At 45.8% G+C, this 19,655-nt stretch overlaps 1 protein-coding gene across 8 annotated transcripts in view; it reads left to right on the top strand.

The window, feature by feature from the left end:
- The window catches only part of C12H10orf71 (chromosome 12 C10orf71 homolog), a 34,430-nt gene extending 16,088 nt beyond the window's left edge, over nt 1-18,342 (top strand). For 4 of the 8 annotated variants that reach the window (XM_009009561.5, XM_035267694.3, XM_002756142.6 and 1 more), the window contains exons 2-3: nt 968-1,070; nt 10,607-18,342. In XM_009009561.5, the coding sequence (XP_009007809.1) occupies nt 10,750-15,054 (4,305 nt within the window). In that variant the 5' untranslated portion in view covers nt 968-1,070; nt 10,607-10,749 and the 3' untranslated portion in view covers nt 15,055-18,342. Of the gene's footprint in view, nt 1-967; nt 1,071-3,190; nt 3,299-3,379; nt 7,237-10,606 lie in introns of all 8 variants that reach the window. The other 4 variants (XM_078345345.1, XM_078345346.1, XM_078345344.1 and 1 more) reach the window with 2 other exon arrangements.
- Nucleotides 18,343-19,655: the final 1,313 nt, after the last annotated feature.

Here is a 19,655-nt window from a genome sequence, read left to right as displayed (position 1 = left end):
AAGCTATTATGATTATTAATATTATTAATAAACTACCTTGAACTAGATTAATATCCAGGAGCTGCAAGCTGGGAAAGGTCTTGTGGAAACCCCAAAGGTCTGCATTTAGAATGTGCAGAGTGGATTTATTTTAATTAGTTCACTCTTCATTCTGAGCATTGTGAAAATCCTCCTGGGCAGCTTTTTGGTTCTTTTAGCTGTCAAAAGACTCAAGCCTCCTGCCAACAATGAATCCAATACTGTGCTGCCATTTGCCGAGTGGACTCAACTTTCACTTCTCCAGTTCTCTTTGCTGCAAAACCCAACTTATCAGTTCACTGGGAAAAGGCCATTGGGTCAGATTTTACTAGCAAAAGTAATTCACAGCTGGGTCAGTCAAATTAGAAAACTCAAAGGCTTAAAACAGGTTCTAAAAATGTCTTGGCCCATGGACAAATTAATGAACATTAGAAGAGACATAAACAGTCAAATATGCCTGTTTTTTTAGAATTTTGTTGCCCTCAAGTATGGATTCCTTTTCGTTTTTGAAGGCCAACTACAGTGTTGTATAACTGACATTTAAAGATACTTTGGGTTGGGCATGGTGGTTCAACCCCGTAATCCCAGCACTTTAGGAGGCTGAGGCAGACAGATCACTTGAGGTCAGGAGTTCAAGACCAGCCTTGCCAATATGGTGAAACCCCGTCTCTACTAAAGATACAAAATTTAGCTGGGCATGGTAGTGCACACCTGTAATAATCCCAGCTACTTGGGTGGCTGAGGCACAAGAATTGCTTGAACCCGGGAGGCAGAGGTTGCACTGAGCCAAGATCACACCACTACACTCCAGCATGGGTGACAGAGTGAGACCCTGTCTCAAAAAATAAAATAAAATAAAATAAAATAAAGATACTGAACTTCTTCACTGAACTTGCGCTTGGACCTTTGGTCAGTTGGGTTCCACTGAAATTATTTTTCTTCTTTCTAGATGGGCAGTGATGACACCAAATATAAGCACAAAAAGACATTTTAAAACTACAGATCCTAAAACCCAACACGGCAGGCTCCTGCAGCTTCCAGTGCTGTAACAGGTATGGAACTAACTCAACAGCAGCATGTAGAAACACCTTCTGTTTTTGGCCACTATGCTGAAAGGTACCATGGGGGCTGGGGGGAGAATGAGGTCAAGTTTATGACTGTCTCATCCGACCTCAGGTATATCAAATCAGAATTGAAGAAATTATCTGAGTAAAGGTAGGATAGTGGGGAGAGAGTGTCTCTTTTTCCTGAGGCAGAAGCAATGTGGTTATTTTCTGAATGCTCTGAAGATCAGTGAACATCCTTCACCACTGTTTGGAATGAGGATGTAAACCCAGGATTAGGTAGGGTTCTTCAGCCATAAGCCATAGAAGCAGAAACTGAACAAATGAGACAAAAATGCATATGTATTAAAAGAAAAATGGAAGTCTTGTAGACTCAAGGTGATGGCTAAAGTTCCAGGCTAGGAAGCATCAGGGACCAGGCCTAGCGAAAGCTCTACCACTGGCAAGGAAGCCTGAGCACACTTCTGTCCTTCTATGGCTCCAGGAGAATTGCTACAGTCTATGGGCCTGTCCTAGGTCTCATACCTGCTCTTGGCCCTGGGAAGCCTCTGCATTCACCTTGACTTTCAGCCCCACTAAGACTGAAAACCAAAGGGAGAGGATATTTCCCAAAAGGAATCAAGTGCTTTTTCTCAGAGGATGTAAGCTGAGTATTCAAAACACAAATAGCAAATACCTACTAATATGAAGATATGTTTAATTGGGTAAAGGCTCCTTACTTGACTCTATCTAAGCTTGTAAATTTAGGCCTACAACTAACCTGTTTTCATCTAAATGAAAGTGTAGAAAACCCCAATTCTCATTCAAAGTGTAGAAACCCCCAATATTACTGAATTCAGCCATTGCCAAGATCGGAATCCCAGCATTGAGGACACCAGGAGACTCCTGACCATTTTGATAGGATCTCAGGGTACAGAAAACCTGACTCACAGTGGTCAAAGCCACTCAGCTTCCATCAAACCCCACGCCAGCCTTGATAACACAGACTCGAGGGGGATGGTGCTGCCACGGGTTCACAGCTTAGCAGTGCTGACCTGGGCTCCTCACCCATCCACACTGCCACCCTCTGCAGGCTGGCCTTCAGTGGCCATTGCTTATCTCAGAGCTGCAAAGTGAATTCAGTGTTATGGTTGAGTCATGCACCCCCCAAAAGACTCTCATAACTTCGGAATGTGACTTTGTGGAAATAAGAGTGCTACAGAGGTATTATACTTAGTTAAGACGAGGTTATTAAGGTAGGCCCTAATCCAGTATGACTGGTATCCTTATGAAAAGGGGATATTTGAGTAGGGCACAGTGACTTATGACTGTAATCCCAGCACTTTGGAAGGCCAAGGCAGGCAGGTTACTTGAGCCTGGGAGTTCAAGACTAGCCTGAAAAACACGGTAAAACCCCATTTATACAAAAAATACAAAAATTAGCCAGGTATGGTATAGTGCACCTGTAGTCCCAGCTACTTGGTAAGCCAAGACGGGAAGATCACTTGAGCCCAGGAGGTCGAGGCTGCAGTAAGCCATGATTATGCTCCTACACTCCACCCTGAGTAACAAAATGAAAAAAAAAATTAATAATTTAAAAATTTAAAAATTCTTTAAAAAGGAAAAATGTGGACACAAACAAACATAGAGGGAAGATGATGGGAAGACACAGGGAGAAGATGGCCATCCTCAAGCTGAGGAGAGAGGCTAGGACAGATTCTCCCCTACAGCCCTCAAAAGGAACTGACCCTGCAACACCTCTGTTTTGGACTTCCAGCCTCCAGAACTGTGTGACAATACATTTTCAATGTTTAAGCCATTGTTTGTCATGGCAGCCCCAGCAAAGAAATCAAGTAGTTTCTCGCTTCTTGTCTGCATTCAAGGCAGGAAGAACGGCACTGACAGAGCAGAGAGAGCAGGAATTATTCCTTTGACCAGAAAGGCAGGAACTTTCACAGACTGTTGGCTGCTTCCATTGCTGTGACCACAGGCATGTCCCCTGGCCATGCTAGCTGCTTGGGAATCTGAAGACCGGAGCTTGTGTCTTCTACTGGGGAAGGTGTGAGCCCGGCCAGCCTTAGGGTCTCCTCTGCTCCCCACGCAAGCTGATGCTCTTTCCTTGTATGCAGCCTTCTAAAAAGTATATGCTGTCATGAGTGTGTGCTTTCCATGGAGCCAGAAGCCTGTCTTTCAAGGTAGGGCTGAGGAGCCTGTGCAGAGAGACCTTCCCAGAGCAGGTCAGTATCTCCTCATCAGCTCATTTAGTCCACTAGAACTCAGGTTCCATCCTTTCTCCAGCTCAGTTCTGTCGTTCACAGAAACAAGTGTGTCTGCTGATGAATCAACATTGGAAACTCACCAGAGTGCTGTGGTCAAGAGATGGAAACAACAAACCCCAATAAAGCCTGGCTTCCAGGGTGAAAGACAAACATCACTGACAGCCCGGCTGCTCTGAGCCTATGCCAGGATGCTACCCCTAACCTCCTGGAGCTTTGCAATGAGGCAACATGATCCCCACTCTAAAGAAACAAAGAGAATTGTTGCAATCTCACAGCACACATGCAGATGAGAGAGATGTACTGAGGTGCCTGGCGGCCAGCCTGTGGTCCCTCATCAAGAGGACATGGAGCCAGATAGGACCTGGGGCTTCTGACATGCAACTTGGCCTCCCTGATGGGACCACCTTCACTGTCCATCTCCTGGAGCAATAGCAGTGACTAAGGCCAGCCAAGCAAAGAGGGAAGAGCGTCGCCTGCTCAGCTCTGCTGCTGTGAATGGGAGTTGTCTGGCAGTGTTTGATCTGCCAGATGAATGCTTAGCAGCACCCTGTCAAATATCTGCTGTCTTAGACACCCCTCACTTGCGTCCACTCTGCGATCCATACATGCTATTTTATGTAACTTTTAATGTACCCATTCTCTTATCCCCTGCCCCAGGCTGGGCAATGTTCTAGGCAATGGGAGGTATGTGTCCCAGGTAGAGCAATAAGTATTCCAGAAGGCAGCAGCACCTGCAGACAGGATCCACAAGAGAATGCCATGCAGCACCATGCACCCATCAGGATGGGTACTATGAAAAAAGAAAAAAACAAAGCAGAAAATAACAAGTGTTGGTGAGGACATGAAGAAACTGGAACCCTTGCACACTCTTGGTTGAAATGAAAATTGATGCAGCCACTATGGAAAACAGACAAGAAGCTCCTAAAAAAAATTAAAAATAGAACAGCCATATAATCCAGCAATTCCACTTCTGGGGATATACCAAAAATAATTGAAAGCAGGACCTTTGGGAGATATTTGCACACCCACATTTGTAGCAACATCATTCACAATAGCTAAAAGTTGGAAGCAACCCAAGTGTTCATCAGTGGAGGAATGGATAAGCATATGTATATATACATATGTACACACACAATATATATATATACACATACATAGACACACTATATATATACATACATATACACACAATATATATACATACCTATAGACACTATATATATACACATACTTATACACACACAATATATATACACACATGCATATACACGCAATATATATATACACATACATATACACACAGTATATATATACACATACATATACACACTATATATATACACATACACACAATATATATAAACATACATATACATACAATATATATACACACAGTATATGTATATATACCTACACATACACACTATATATATATACATATACACACAATATATATACACATACATATACACACGATATATATATATACACACACATATACACACTATATATATACACACATACATATATACACAATATATATACACATACAGACATACTATATATACACATACATATACATACCATATATACATATACACACCATATATATACACATACACACTATATATATACACACATACATAACACATACATATACATACAATATATACATACACATATACACACAATATATACATACATATACACACAATATATATACATATACACACTATATATACACATACATATACACTCTATATCTATACACATACGTGTCTATATATATATCATACACACACACATATATATATAGTGGAATATTATTCAGCCTTGAAAATGAAATTCTGGCACATGCTATAATATAGATAAACCTTGAGGACATCATGCTAAGAGAAATAAACCAGTCACAAAAAGACAAATACAGTATGATTACACTTTCTGAGGTTCCTGAAGTCATCAAATTTATAAAGATAAAAAGTTGAATGGTGCCTTCTAGCAGGAGGGGGAAATGGGAAGTTGTTACTTAATGGGTGAAGAGTTTCAGTTTTGCAAGATGAAAGAGTTCTGGAGATTGACTGCAGGATAGTATAAATATACTTAACACTACTGAGCTGTATCTTAAAATTGATTCAAATGAAAATTTTTATATTGTGTGTATTTCACTACTTAAAAAAAAGAAGGTGCTATAACAGAGGTAAAGAAGAATTAGGGAGACCCCAGGGATGTAGAGTTGGGCAAAAGGGGCATGTTGCTGGAGCCCAGTCAGAGACTGGCGGAGGGGCCATAGCTACAGAGGACTGGGGTCCCCATGTCACAGCAAGACAGGAGGGCTGGAGAAATGCCAGGGATGCTGACTTCCCCTCCCTCCAGGCTCCTGCAATCACGTCCACTGCCCACCCCCACAGGCTAGTCCCAGAGGTAAGGGGCCCAGGCAATGCAGACTCTGGGCACCGTATCCTCTTGGGGCAGTTCTGGGTTGAGGAGCAATCAGTGATAAGACAACGTAGCAGTCCCCGCATGCCTTCCACTGACAGTCTAATCATGGGTAAACCACAAAGATGTAAACTGAACCTTAGATCATGCTCAGTACCATGAAGAAAATAAACCATGCACAGAGAGAAAGATGAGCAAGGAGGGAAAGCTCCATGGAATATCAGGGAAGGGCTCTGCAAAAACACCACTGCTCTTCAGGCACTGTATGGGTCCAATTCTGCAGAAGACCAGAACCAACAGAAAATGTTGGTACAGAGAGAGAGCAATCTATTTTAAGAAACTGGCTTAAGTGACTGTGGAGGCTGACAAGTCCGAAATGGGTATAGCTGGAGACCCAGGAAGAGTTGATGACACAGCTCCAATCCAAAGATGATCTGGAGGCAGAAATTCCTCTTCCTCAAGGGTTTGTCTTTTTTTAAGCCATTTTATTGAGGTATGATTGGCATACAAAAAGTTATATGTATTTAATGTGTACAACTTGATGAGTTTGGAGAGAAGTATGCACCCCTTGAAACCATCACCACAATCCATGCATAAACCCATCCATCACCTCTAAACATTTCCTCCCACCCCTTTTATTCATTATTTTTGTCTGTATGTGTGATAAGAGCATTTAACATAAGATCTATCCTCAGCAAATTTCAAGCACACAACCCAGTATTGTTAACTACAGACACCTGCTGTACATCAATCTCCAGAACCAATTCATCTTGCATAACTGAAACATCTCATCCTTTGACAAATAACTCCCCACTTCCCCACTCCACAGCCTCTGACAATCCCCATTCTACTCTGCTTCTGTGAGTTTCACTATGGCAGATTCCTCGCGTAACTGACATCATGCGTATTTGTCTTCCTGTGACTGGGTTGTTTCTCTTAACATTAGGTGCTCCAGGTTCACCCATGTTGTCACAGATTTCAAGATTTCCTGCTTTTTTAAGGTGGAATAATTCTATTGTATGCATACACCACATTTTCTTTATCCATTCATCCATGGATAAAAATTTAGTTTGCTTCTGTGTCTTGGCCATTGTGAGTAATGAACATGTGGGTGTAGATACCGCCTTAAGACCTTAATTTCACTTCCTTTGGGCCTGTACCCAGATATGAGAATGCTGGATCAGATAGTAGTACTAGTTTTAATTTTTTGAGGAATCTTTATACTGTTTCCCACAGTGACTACATCAATTTACATTTCCACCGACAGTGTACAGGGTGGTGTACACTGTTTCCCTTTTCTCCACATCCTTACCAACACTTGTCATCTTTTCTTTCTTTGAGAATAGCTATCCTAGCAGGCACGATGTAATATCTCCTTGTAGCTTTTATTTATTTATTTATTTATTTATTTATTTATTTATTTATTTTTCAGATGCAGCTCTCAAGTAGACCACAGTGAGGTATATTTATGCCTTATGCCTATAACTTAATTTTTAGGCTTCACCGTGATACATTTGCATTTCACTTGGTGATAATTCCTTAGTAATAAGGTATGATGAGATTTTAAATATTCTCTTGATTTGAGAAAACAATGAACAGACTAAATATAAGATTTAAAAAGTTAAATTACATTCTAAGTCTTAGTTGCTTAAATTAGGAGGAGTTTTAAATCTTGTTAAAAACTATGGAAATCTAGGTCTTGTATGCAGGCAGGCATATTTTTTGAGACAAAGATCTTTTTGAGAAAAAAAATACCAGCCTTTCCTAAATTGTGTAATATAATATATACACAATTTTACAGTCAACTTCAGGACCTACATTTACCCACCTAAGCCCATCTAAGGAATCCCAAGTGTATGTTAATAGTTGCTAGTGAATGTTTGGGTTGTTCCCAGTTTTTAGCTATTATGAATAAATGCTGCTATGAAGATTATTTTATGTGTGTTTGCCTCACATATATACACATTTGTGTTATGTACATACCTAAGGTAGAATTATTGCCTTATACATTTTCAAGAATGCTTAATTGTGTAAATTTTTGCATATGTGTACATTCAGCATTAATAGACATTGCCAATCAGCTTTCAATAGTGGTTATATGTATTTACATTCTCTTTTTTTTTTGAGAGTTCTAAAAGTGTTTATTTGTTTACTTGTTCTGGATCTGAGTTCAAGTCCTGGATATTCTTGTTAATTTTCTGTCTCGTTGATCTATCTAACATTGATGTTGAAGTCTCCCACTATTATTGTGTGGGAGTCTAAGTCTCTTCGTATGTCTTATGTATCTGAGTGTTCCTGTATTGGGTGCCTATATATTTAGAATCGTTAGCTCTTCTTGTTGCGTTGATCCTTTTACCATTATGTAATGACCTTCTTTGCCTCTTTTGATCTTTGTTGCTTTAAAATCTATTTATCAGAGGCAAGAATTGCAACTCCTGCTTTTTATTTATTTATTTATTTATTTATTTTTGCTCTCCATTTGGTTGGTAAATCTTTCTCCATCCCTTTGTTTTGAGTCTTTGTGTATCCTTACATGTGAGATGGGTCTGGATGCAGCATACCGATGGGTTTTGGTTGTATCTTTTGATTGGGAGATTTAGTCGATTTAGATTTAGGATTAATAATAATATATGTGAGTTTATTCCTGCCATTTTATGTTAGCTGGCTGTTTTGCCCATTAGTTGATGTAAATTCTTCATTATGTTGATGCTTTTTGCTTTTTGGTATATTTTTGGAAAGGCTAATACTGGTTGTTTAATGCTTCTTTCAGAAGCTCTTGTAAAGCAGGCCTGGTGGTGACAAATCTCTGAGTACTTGCTTGTTCACAAAAGATTTTATTTTTCCTTCACTTGTGAAGCTTAGTTTGGCTGGATATGAAATTCTGGGTTGAAAGTTCTTTTCTTTAAGGATGTTGAATATTGGCCCCAACTCTCTTCTGGCTTGTAGGGTTTCTGCTGAGAGATCTGTTGTAAGCCTGATAGGCTTCCCTTTGTGGGTAACCTGACCTTTCTCTCTGGCTGACCTTATTATTTTCTCCTTCATTTCAACCCTGGTAAATCTAATGATTATGTGCCTTGGGGTTGCTCTTCTTGAGGAATATCTTTGTGGTGTTCTCTGTATTACCTGGAGTTGAATATTGTCCTGCCTTGCTAGGTTGGGAAAGTTTTCCTGAATAATATCCTGAAGGGTATTTTCCAGATTGGATTTATTCTCTTTGCTGCATTCAGGTACACCTATCAAATGTAGATTAGGTCTTTTCACATAGTCCCATATTTCTTGGAGACTTTGCTCATTCCTTTTTATCCTTTTTTCTCTGATCTTGTCTTCTCATTTTATTTTGTTAAGTTGGTCTTCAACCTCTGATAACCTTTCTTCTGCTTGATCAATTCGGCTGTTAAAACTTGGGCATACTTCGTGAAGTTCTCATGTTTTTCAACTCTGTTAATTCACTTATATTCCTCTCCATATTGTCTATTCTCGTTAGCATTTCATCAAACCTTTTTTCAAAGTTCTTAGTTTCTTTGCATTGGGTTAGAACAAGTTCTTTAACTCCCAGAAGTTTCTTATCATCCACCTTCTGAAGCCTACTTCTGTTAATGGAACACACTCGTTCTCCATCAAGCCTTGTTCCGTTGCTGATGAGGAACTGTGATCCTCTGCAGAGGGAGAGGCATTCTGATTTTGGGTATTCTCAGCCTTTGCAGGCTGGTTTCTTCCCTTCATTATAAATGTATCCATCTGTCATCTTTGTAATTACCGACTTTCTAATTAGGTTTCTGAGTGGACGTCCAAATTGTTGATTCCCAGCGCTGGAATCTGAGCAACCCACTGTGCCAGCTAAAACAGTGGCATTAAGATTGATGGTGGTTTTCTGCCTGGGAGTCTCCAGTCTGGCTTCCTTCTTGAGTCCATCCTTCAATCAGCTGAATAGGCAACTCTGCCTTCCCAGAGCTCCAAACATCAGCTAAAAAGGGGACCAGTCCCGTTTACTCTGCACCAAGAACCACCGTGCCGAGGGGCTGGCAAAACTGCAGCACCAGCCGCAAGAGTCACGCTGGCAACCCATGGGGCTCCTCCACTGGGAAACTCCTGGTCCATGAGCAATACAAATTCATCTGAAAGTGTCCTCTCATTCTCTGCATTTTCACTGGGAGCTACAATCCCGAGTTGCTAGTGATCAGCCATCTTGGATCTCTCTTCCTCCTTGTAGCTTTTATTTGCATTTCCCTGATGGTTAGTGAAGGTGAGCACCTTTTTATATACCTGTTTGCCATTTCTATGTCTTCTTTGAAGAAATATCTGTTCAGTTCCTCTACCCATTTTTAAATCAGAAGCTTTTGGGTATTGTTTTGTTTTGTTTGTTATTCAGTTATAGGCATTTCTCATGCATTTTGGATATTAACCCTTTGCCAGATATGCAGTTTGAAAACATTTTCTTCCATTTCATAGAATACCTTTTCATTTTTGTGATTGTTTCCCTTGCTGTGCAGAAGCTTTTGAACTGATGCAATCCCAGTTGCCTATTTTTGCTTTTGTTGCCTGTGACCTCAGTCTTTTTACTCTTAGGGCCTTCAGCTAATTAAATGAGAGCCGCCTGCCTTACAGGTGATAAAGTGCTTTCCCTAAAGTCTGCTGATTTTAGTATGAATCACATCTAATAAATACCTTCACAGCCATAGCTAGACTGATCTACAATCCAGACGTATAGCAGGCTAGCCACGTTGATAAGTAAAATTAACCATCGCAGGCACCATTTTCCACCTGGATGAGCACATATTCTTGCATAGACCTGGAAACCCTGTTCACACCCTGCACTTTTTTCTTTTGCAGAGAAAAAAAAATCCCCACTTTACAATTACATCTGGTCAATGAGAAGCTCTAGTTTTGTGGGAAGAGGGAAACACCTAGCCTTGCCAGAATCATCACCAGAAGCGCCTGCCGGCTGAAGAGGACAGCTTTCCTGGAGACAACAGATGATGCAGGGAAACAAGAAGTGCACAGACGGGTTCAGCGACTCCTCCAGCATCGGCAGTGTGTTGGATGATGCAGACAGAGAGGTGAGCAGCCTCACAGACCGGGCGTTCCGGAGCCTATGCATCTCAGAGGACACATCCTTCCATGACTCTTACCTGGCCGTGTCCCCAGATATCAGCCAACAGGTGTTTGGGACTCTCCAGCAGAGAACAGTGAGCCACACCCAGAGGAAAAGTGGCATTTGGAGCCAATTACCATCACAGGGCACAGAACATTCGGGCTGGGCAGCCACCTTCCAACAGCTGCCCAAGTACGTTCAGGGAGAGGAAAAGTACCCCAAAACCAGCCCCCCACCAACACCAGTCCAGAGGAGACTGGAGGTGCCAGTTTCCGGTCTCCGGAGCAGCAACAAGCCTGTATCCAAAGTATCAACACTAATTAAATCTTTCGACAGGACCGAGACCCAACGTTGTGAGAACAGAACCACTACCAGCAAGCCTCCGGCTCTGAAAAATCCCCCCAAATTTGCCCCTCTTCCAGAAAGCAGTGTCAACTTCTGCTTTGATTCTGCCTTTCTGACAGTCAGGAGGGTGCCCGCTGAAGTTTCCAACACCCATCAGAACAGCCAGCAGCCCAGCAGAAAGCACAGAGAACAAGAGTCCCCCAAGAATCCAGAAATGGCCTGTCACGGCTCCAGCAGCTTCCTCCCGGCTCCAGCCAGTGACGTGACCTGCTCATCTGAGTCAAAGTTCCCCTCTCCACACCACAAGCCAGCCACTGGTGAGCCTGGGAGAGGCAAAGGCACCTTTCTGCACAGTGAAAATAGTGCTTTTGAGTCGTGGAATGCCCACCAACCAAAGCTGCTGGAGAGAAAGGACGCAGCTGGAGCAGTCCCAGAAAGAAAAGCTCCCAAGTACTATGGGGATGCGACCTTGCTAAGAGAACCCTGTCCTCCTGAGTGCACAGTCTCTCCCTGCCAGGTCCAGGCCCACTGCGGTCAGGAAGAGAACAGAGTGGCAGCAGGAGCTCTGTCCACATCTGTACCCTGGGGGTGCAGGGATCTAGGATCCCAGGTATTTGCTGTGGAAGGAAAAGCTCCCAGCTCACAGCCTGATTCTCAAGAGAAGCCAGCCCAGCCCCCATGGAGGAAACAAAAGACTGGCAAGAAAGGGAAAGAAAGTCTACAAGATGCATCAGAAGAAAAGACACAGACCAACAGGAGAGGCCCACCTTTGTATACAAAACACAACCCCCAGGGACAGTTTTCAGAAAATGATGCTCTTGACCTGCCTGTGGAACCCAATGAACATTATGATCCCCCCTTTAACATCAGTAAGCTCCTGACCCCCATCATACCCAACAAGCATGCCCTGGATTCAGCAGAGAGCCAGCCGGCAGAGGGAACCCCATCACCCCCAGGACAGCTAAACGGATACCAAGAGAAGGAGCCCAGTGAATGTCAATCTCGAGACAGCTACAAGTCCAAAGCCCCTAGCCTGCTGTTCAACCTCAAGGATGTGCGGAAGCGTGTTAAGAGCACATACAGTCCTTCACCTCTCTTGAAAGGGCTTGATGAGAAAACCAGAGGTAAGGTTGACGGAAAGCAAGAACCCATAAGCAATGGTGTCATCCTCCCCAACGGGCTTGAGGAAAGCCATCCAAACCAGATTTCTAAGGAGAGACCTGCCAATGACCCCACTGCATCGCACATCAATGCCCAGAAGGACCCTACGGATGACCCCAGTGAGCCCTCTGCAGACAGCTATCTAACCCTCAGCACAGCTCCAACTATCACCAAAGCCCCCTTCTATGTCAATGGGGAGGCTGCTGAGAGAAGCAGTTATGAGAATGAGGAAGCGGAGCGAGAGTTGGAGATAAGTCCCGCTGGGTCCAGCTGGTGTCCAGACTCCAGGGAACGCCGCTCCAGGAATCACCTCTCCCTAAGGCTTTGCAATAGGGATCCTGAACCTGGAGGGGCTACTGAGAAAATGAAGACCCACCAGTTAGAGAATGGGCTCTCCAGATCTGTGTCCCAAGAGACAGAACCTGAGAGGGAGGCAGGACTTCAGAACACACACTTGAACCAGAAATTCTCCCCAGGGCCCCTCTCTCCTGAGGAGGAAGATGTGTTTTACAGTGACAGCCAATCCGATTTCATGCCGAGCCTCCAAGGTAAGGCCAAATTCAGCACCAGCTCTTCAGATCAATCCTTTGCCTCATTTGATGATCAACAGAAGACATGGTTTACTGAGAACCAGCAGGAAGACAGGAGGAAGGACGTGAGTGCAGGTGACAGTCAGAAGGATGAGAAGGAAAATGTGATGGGGAAGGATGAGCCGCAGTACTGCGCCTTAAGCAAAGGGCATTCATGCCTGGAAGAGCGCAGCCAGGGGGAAGCATTGCAAAGAGAAGGGGAACATGTGTCTGGAGGAAGAATCAGGAAGGCATCAGCAGAGGAAGCTAATTTCAGAGGCTCTCAGATTGGAGGAAATAAGGGTACAACCTTTTCACAGGCTAAAGACCTTACCCCCTCCCCATCTTCTGCTTCAAACAAGCACATGCTGTTTACGATTAAAGACAACACCCTTAGAGTCACCCCCGTAATTAAACCTATCATGCTGCCTCTCCTGAGGACCATGTCCTTGGAGGACTCCCTCGGCAGTGGCCACAAAGAGGAGGAACTGTCAAGGCCAGAATGGGGTGAGGATCCTGGGTTCTGTGTCCCTGAAAACCAGGACATTCTTGGTACATCGACACCCACTAACACAAAGGGTACACGTGTGAAGTGCATGGCCAATGAGGTCATGGGGGACCCCTGGCAGGGGTCCAGCACAGCCAGAATGGAGGCCTCTCAGCCAGCCCCAAAGGGCCCATCTATGCCTCTGGTAGGAGACGGGGACAGGGTGAAGTCACCCCCAGATGCAGCATACAGCGTCATGGCAAGCAATGGCAAGAGCAGTTCCACAGACCCAGGGAAACCAGCAGCCCCACAGCACATCCCCACCATCGCTTTACCTGAGGGCGACGAAGAAGACCAGCCACCCCCGTGGCAGCCTGAATCCTGTTGGGAACAGCAGACACCAGGTTTCAAGAGTCATTTTTTGTCCACACCCAGAGCAGGCCCTGCTGGCAGAAGACCGGTACCTGGTGAGGCGGTGAATTCTCCCAATTCCAGCTCCGTAGGGGAGAGCAGCGCCTGCTCCCCTGCCGCCAGCAGCATTTGGGATGAGGCTTCCCAGGCCCCCAGAGAACTGGAGCTGCTGCCCAAGGAGCCTCCTCAAGCCAGCACCTGGGCCAGCCCCAGTCCTGCCAGGGTCACCCAGAGGGAGGACCTGACCCATGCCCTGGTGTGGGAGGGCAGCTCTGACCCCCAACTTGAACTGCTGGAAGAAGACCTCCGGACACTCTCTCCAAGAGGTTCCTTGCTGGATGTGGCCACCAGCCCAGCAGGCGCCCGTGGGAGACTTGAGCTTCCTGCACAGCTGGAGAGGGCGGCAAGCAAACCACCTGCAGTCCCACCCAAAACAGAGAAAGCCCTGCGGCGGGCGAAGAAGCTGGCAAGCAAGAGGAGGAAGACTGACCAGACAGAGGAGAAGCATGGCAAGCCACAGGAGGGAAAGCTGTGCCCGGAGGACTTGGAGCAGGCAGAGCAAAGGCCACTGTGTCCCAGAGAGAGGCCCCGACACAGTTTCCCTATGGTCCGTTCCCTGCCCCCTCCCGTGCACCGACACTCTGTGTCCAGCTTCTCCGAGTCTGTCGGGAGACGGCCTGGGGGCCCCCAGTCCCTCACACCCCTGCCCACTTACCCCGCCACCCAGAAGGTCCTCCAGGATCCGCAGTCCGGGGAGTACTTTGTCTTCGACTTGCCACTCCAGGTGAAAATCAAGACCTTCTATGACCCAGAGACGGGCAAGTATGTCAAGGTCTCCATCCCATCCTCTGAGGGGACCTCCCCAGAGCCGCCCCCACTGGATGCCCTTGCTGCTCCTTATGTGCTGTACCCTGGCTTCCAGCCGGTGCCTGTGACAGCCTTGATGCCACTGCGCTGTTCGTCTCAGCTCTCCGCCCCCACCTTCCTCAGGCAGGGCCCTCGCGCCTCTGTGGCCCACACCAGGCCCCAGAGTGTCCACGAGGCTGGACTACAGCTGACCCCAGAGCCTCATGGTGACTGCACCCTGCACTCTGCCGGCCAGCGCCCCCATAGGCCTCCCCAGAGCCCAGGAGAAGAGGGCGCAGAAGCTCCAGGCCTGAGCATCATCTCCACCGAAGACCTAGAGGACTTTGCCACAGAAGGCATTTCTTGAGTTACTGCAGACTGACCTCTACCCTCAGATGAACCCAGAGGAGCTGACTTCCCCCTCCCCCAGAACAAGGAACACACACACACACGTGCACACTCGCACACACACTCACACGCATGCACGCTCAACATACTTAGCCTTTTTGGATCCCTAAGTCCAGAAGGCAGTAGGGATCCCAAGACGACCTCACCCGAAGGGCTCCCGGGCTCTCCTCTGACGGAGGGGCGCTGCTTGCTTGGCCTGGTCCCCTTCATGTCAGTTCCCAGGTGCACTCTACTCCAGCCCTTCTCCTTCGCTTCCTTCCCCCCTGTCCTGGCCTGCCCTGCTCTTCCCTGTCCCTGCCAACCAGGTGGGTGTGGCAAGGCCACCACCTGGTCCTGAGGGTCCCTGTGCACCCACACCCACCCACTCACTTGTAGGCTCCTTGGTGAGCAAACCCCTGAGGGCCCCAGCTCAGACACAGCAGCCCTTTCAGGTCACCTCAAGCAGACTGGCTGAGGACCAGCCCAGGGCAATCTTGCAGAAATTATTATTTGAATAGAATGGGTTTCCTTCACAGGGAGAAACTTGCCTATGAAAGCTATTTTCTGATCAAGAAAGGGCCACTTTTTAAAAAGTGAAACAAGTTTGCAGATAAGGTTCTGTCCCTGGACTCCTGTCTTCCTTCTGTGGGCAGTGGGGTTCAGGGTTGACAGAGCCACCTCCCTGTCTTCCACAGCCTGGCATCTCACCTTGTCACTTCAACACCTGTCCATGCCTTTGCAGGGCCAGGCCCTCCACTAGGTCCTGCCCCATTTCAGTGACCAGTACCTGTGCCCTGCACTCAAAGGGAAATTGTGTTCTCACCCTCTCACCCCTGCCAGTTCCTGACCTTGGGGATTTGGAGAGAAGTATCGAATTAACCCAAGAGTCTGAGAGTTTTACCTAGTGAAACTGGGGGCCACTGCCCAGCACAGTAAAGCCAAAATCCACACTGAAGTCTGTAGTGGAAGAAAGGAGGGTGTTTATTTGCAGGCACCAAGCAAGGAGAATCAGGCAGCTCACACTTCAAACCTGCTCCCCAGTGGCTTGCAAGCATGGATTTTTAATGGCAAGGGAAATTTTTAGGAAAGCAGAAGTTCCAGGTGAAATTGTAAATCAGTACATGGAGGGTACATAGTGGTTTGGCCTAAAAAGGCAGGATATCTTGAATCAGGGGCTTATGGGTCATAGGTGGAGTCCAAAATTTCTGGAATTGCAATTGGTTAAGGAAGAGAAGCTTTGTTTAAAAATGTGGGTTAGCAGAAAGGAATGTTAGCTCTGGCTTGTTGGGGGGACTTTCCCCAAGCCCCCCAGGAAGAAATTTAGAACAAAGAGCCATGCTCCAAGTTCAGTCCTCAGCTCCCTATTATCTGAGGTCTCTGTGCCAGTGGATCCGTATGGTAGAGTCTGGGTTTCTGAAAAACCACTCAGAGACACCTATTCAGATGTTCTCTTTAGTTTCCAGAGGGACCCAAACATCCCACGATTCTAGCTTACTTGGCTGTTCTTTTAGGTTACTATTACCTTCCTGCTTATCAAGTTGCTCATTTGCTTCTCAGGGCTAGCTAGGTGCTTGGAATTTCTCTTGAAGGAGTCCAAGATTTTCCTGTATTTCCACAGTTGGGGAGGGGTCCCTGCCTCATCTCAAGAGCAGGTGCCCACTTTCAGGCAGCCGGTTAGGAAGGAACCGAGCACCCGGGGTCCTGGTAGATTTCCACGCCACAGCTTCGACAGAAGCCTCTTAATTCTTGTTCTACTGGAAACACAGGGCCAAAACGTGCCTCCCTCCTTGTTTAGAAACCTCAGCAGCTGCCAGGACTGTGCTGCCCAGGGTCCAGGGGACCATGCAAGATGCATCGTCCTTGTCCTGTTGTTGCAAAGGTGCTGTTTCCACACTGGGAGGATAGGGAGGCATTCAGTAAACCAAGTCCCAGACTCACACAAATACAGGGGTTTTGAACACAGTTCAGGTCATCATTTGGATTCAAGATTTCATACCCAGTTGATTTCCCAACAAGTGTAGCCACACCTCAGGGATGACAATACCACATAAACCGCCACCCCCCATCAATGCCATTCAGTTTGGCCACACCTGTCACCAGCCAGGTGACCAGCCAGTAGTACAGGCAGACCACTGTCCCAAAATCTGGTTCCCATGAGTCACTCACTGGATGCACGCAACAAGAACAAAGTTGCATTTTGGCCCTAGCTCCAAATCACCTCAAGCATCCTCTCCACTTTGTTTTCATCTCACTAAAACATGAGAAGGAATATCTCATTTTACAATTCTCAGAATCCAAGGAAAAGAATGGCCTAACAAAGGAAGAGTCCCTCCGTTCAACAAGAACCACAGTTATAGTAAATATGTCCCCTCAGGGGAAAACATTACTTTGGGGACCTTATTTTGGGGAAGCAATCTTCTTCCTTAGAACTGTATCGACGGGGCTGTGGGCAGAGCTGGACACATAAAGACTTGCTCCCAGAAAGTCAGCTAGAAGGAAGCCTCGCTCCCTTACAGCAATAGGAAGTGTTCATGAAGCAGATAATGCCAGGGCACACAAGCAGAGAGAGTCTCCAGCCAGTGAAGCCCAACTCACTGGCCAGTGATGTTTTCTTCTTTCCCTTTGCTCCTGAGGGAGGTCATGTATACCTCCTTTCTTCTTCCTCACTCTCTCCTTCTCTTTCTTTCTTCCTTATTTCCCTCCCTCCTTCTCTCTCTTTCTTCCTTCTTTCCTCCCTCTTTTATACAAATGTTTGCTCTGTGCCAGGCACTTCGATTGGCGCTGATGGTACCATGACAATAAGATCTGGTCTCTCTATTCAAGGAGTTAAAATCTAACAGAGAGAGAAGACAATCACAATCCCGCATATTAAGTAATTTAATGGGTTGCTCTAAGGAGCACCTAACTTGGTCTGGCCTCAGGAGTTGGCACCTGAACCAAGTCAAAAAACACAAAGCTTTCCATTAATTTATGAAAAAAAATCAGAATTTCCCCAGCTATAATCTATCAAAGATGACATTGATTAAATACTAATAGAGTTGTCTTGCCATATCAAAGGGTATTCATTCAGCTAATTTTTCATCAGCATTTCTAATCAGCACAAAAGCTGAACCAGTGTAGCCTCACAGGATAGACCTTTATTGATAGGTCCTTCAGCTTCTGAACTGATATTTCACTCACGGGGTTGCCCAGAAAAATCACTATTTCTAGCATTGTGTTTACTGGGACAGTGGTAAGATTTATGAGAACATGTTGTTTGTGGAAATTACAGATGTTGTCTGCATCTTCTGTGTAATGCCCTGGCCCTCTTCTGTGAGTATGACCCCTCTAAATGTCTCCTGGGGAGAGGGCATGGAGGTGGAACACCTCCGGGGAACAGTTGAAGGTCCCAGGCTGTTTAGCTAAACATGACCAAGGGCTCACATTATCAAGCATGTACCATGTTCTGACCCATGAGTGGAGAGCTTGAGCCTGGACTGGGTCCTCCCAGTAAACCCATCAGAGATGCCCTCATTAGCCTCATTTTACTGTAATGGAAACAAAGGTGACAGGATGGGATATAACTGCCCATAGTCACAGAGCCACTAAGTGAGGGGCCACACCAGAGACTTGGGCCCCTCTTATTTCTAGGTGGACTCTTTAACCCTCAGCCAATGCTTTGTAAGCGTGATCCCTGGAGCAGCAGCCTCCACATCACCAGGGGCATGTGAGAAGTCCAGAATCCCAATCTCCATCTTCACAAGCTTCCACAGGTGGTAGATCCATTTGTGCATTGAATTCTAAGTGCTGTCAGCCTCTGCTCAGCCTGGATAAATTTTGGGGTGGTGCACTGGATGTCGTCATGTCTCTACAGCATTGTTTTGTGCAAAGGAAAAAAAAGCAGCACGTCTAGATGGGGGAGTTGCAGGAAAGCTGGTTGACACTCAGAGTGAGAAAGACATCTCTGAGGATGAGCATCATCTTTTTTTTTCTTTTTTTGAGACAGAGTCTTGCTCTGTTGCCCAGGCTGGAGTGCAGTGGCACGATCTCAGCTCACTGCAACCTCTGCCTCCAGGGTTCAAGCAATTCTCCTGCCTCAGCCTCCTGAGTAGCTGAGATTACAGGTGTGCACTATCGCACCTGGCTAATTTTTGTATTTTTGATAGTGACGGGGTTTCGCCATGTTGGCCAGGCCGATCTTGAACCCCTGACCTCAAGTGATCCGCCCAGTTCGGCCTTCCAAAGTGCTGGGATTACAGGAGTGAGCCACCACACCCAGCCACCAGCACCATCTTGACATTGTGTCAACTGCTGGGGATAGCTGAGCTCCCGCCACTGGAGACATCCAATGGAAGCTGATGACCCCTTTCCTAAAACAAAGATGGACTCATATCAGAAGGGACCTAACTATCTTTTGGAACCCCAGGCTACTTTGGGGTCCCCAGTATGCCAGTGGCAAAGATGCGAGGTCTCAACAGGGGGTGGTCATAGACACATGATGGAAAACATTTGCATAAAAAAGGGAGCTCTGTGGCAAAACCTGAATTCTATGCATGTGGAAAACATTTTGGCCCAGATACACCATAAAGTTGGACACAGCTG

The sequence above is a fragment of the Callithrix jacchus genome, chromosome 12 (assembly GCF_049354715.1).
Source record: "Callithrix jacchus isolate 240 chromosome 12, calJac240_pri, whole genome shotgun sequence".
In the NCBI taxonomy this organism is placed as follows: Eukaryota; Metazoa; Chordata; class Mammalia; order Primates; family Cebidae; genus Callithrix; species Callithrix jacchus.
The sequence above is the reverse complement of the archived record's forward strand: the minus strand, read 5'-3'. Positions and strand labels throughout refer to the sequence as shown.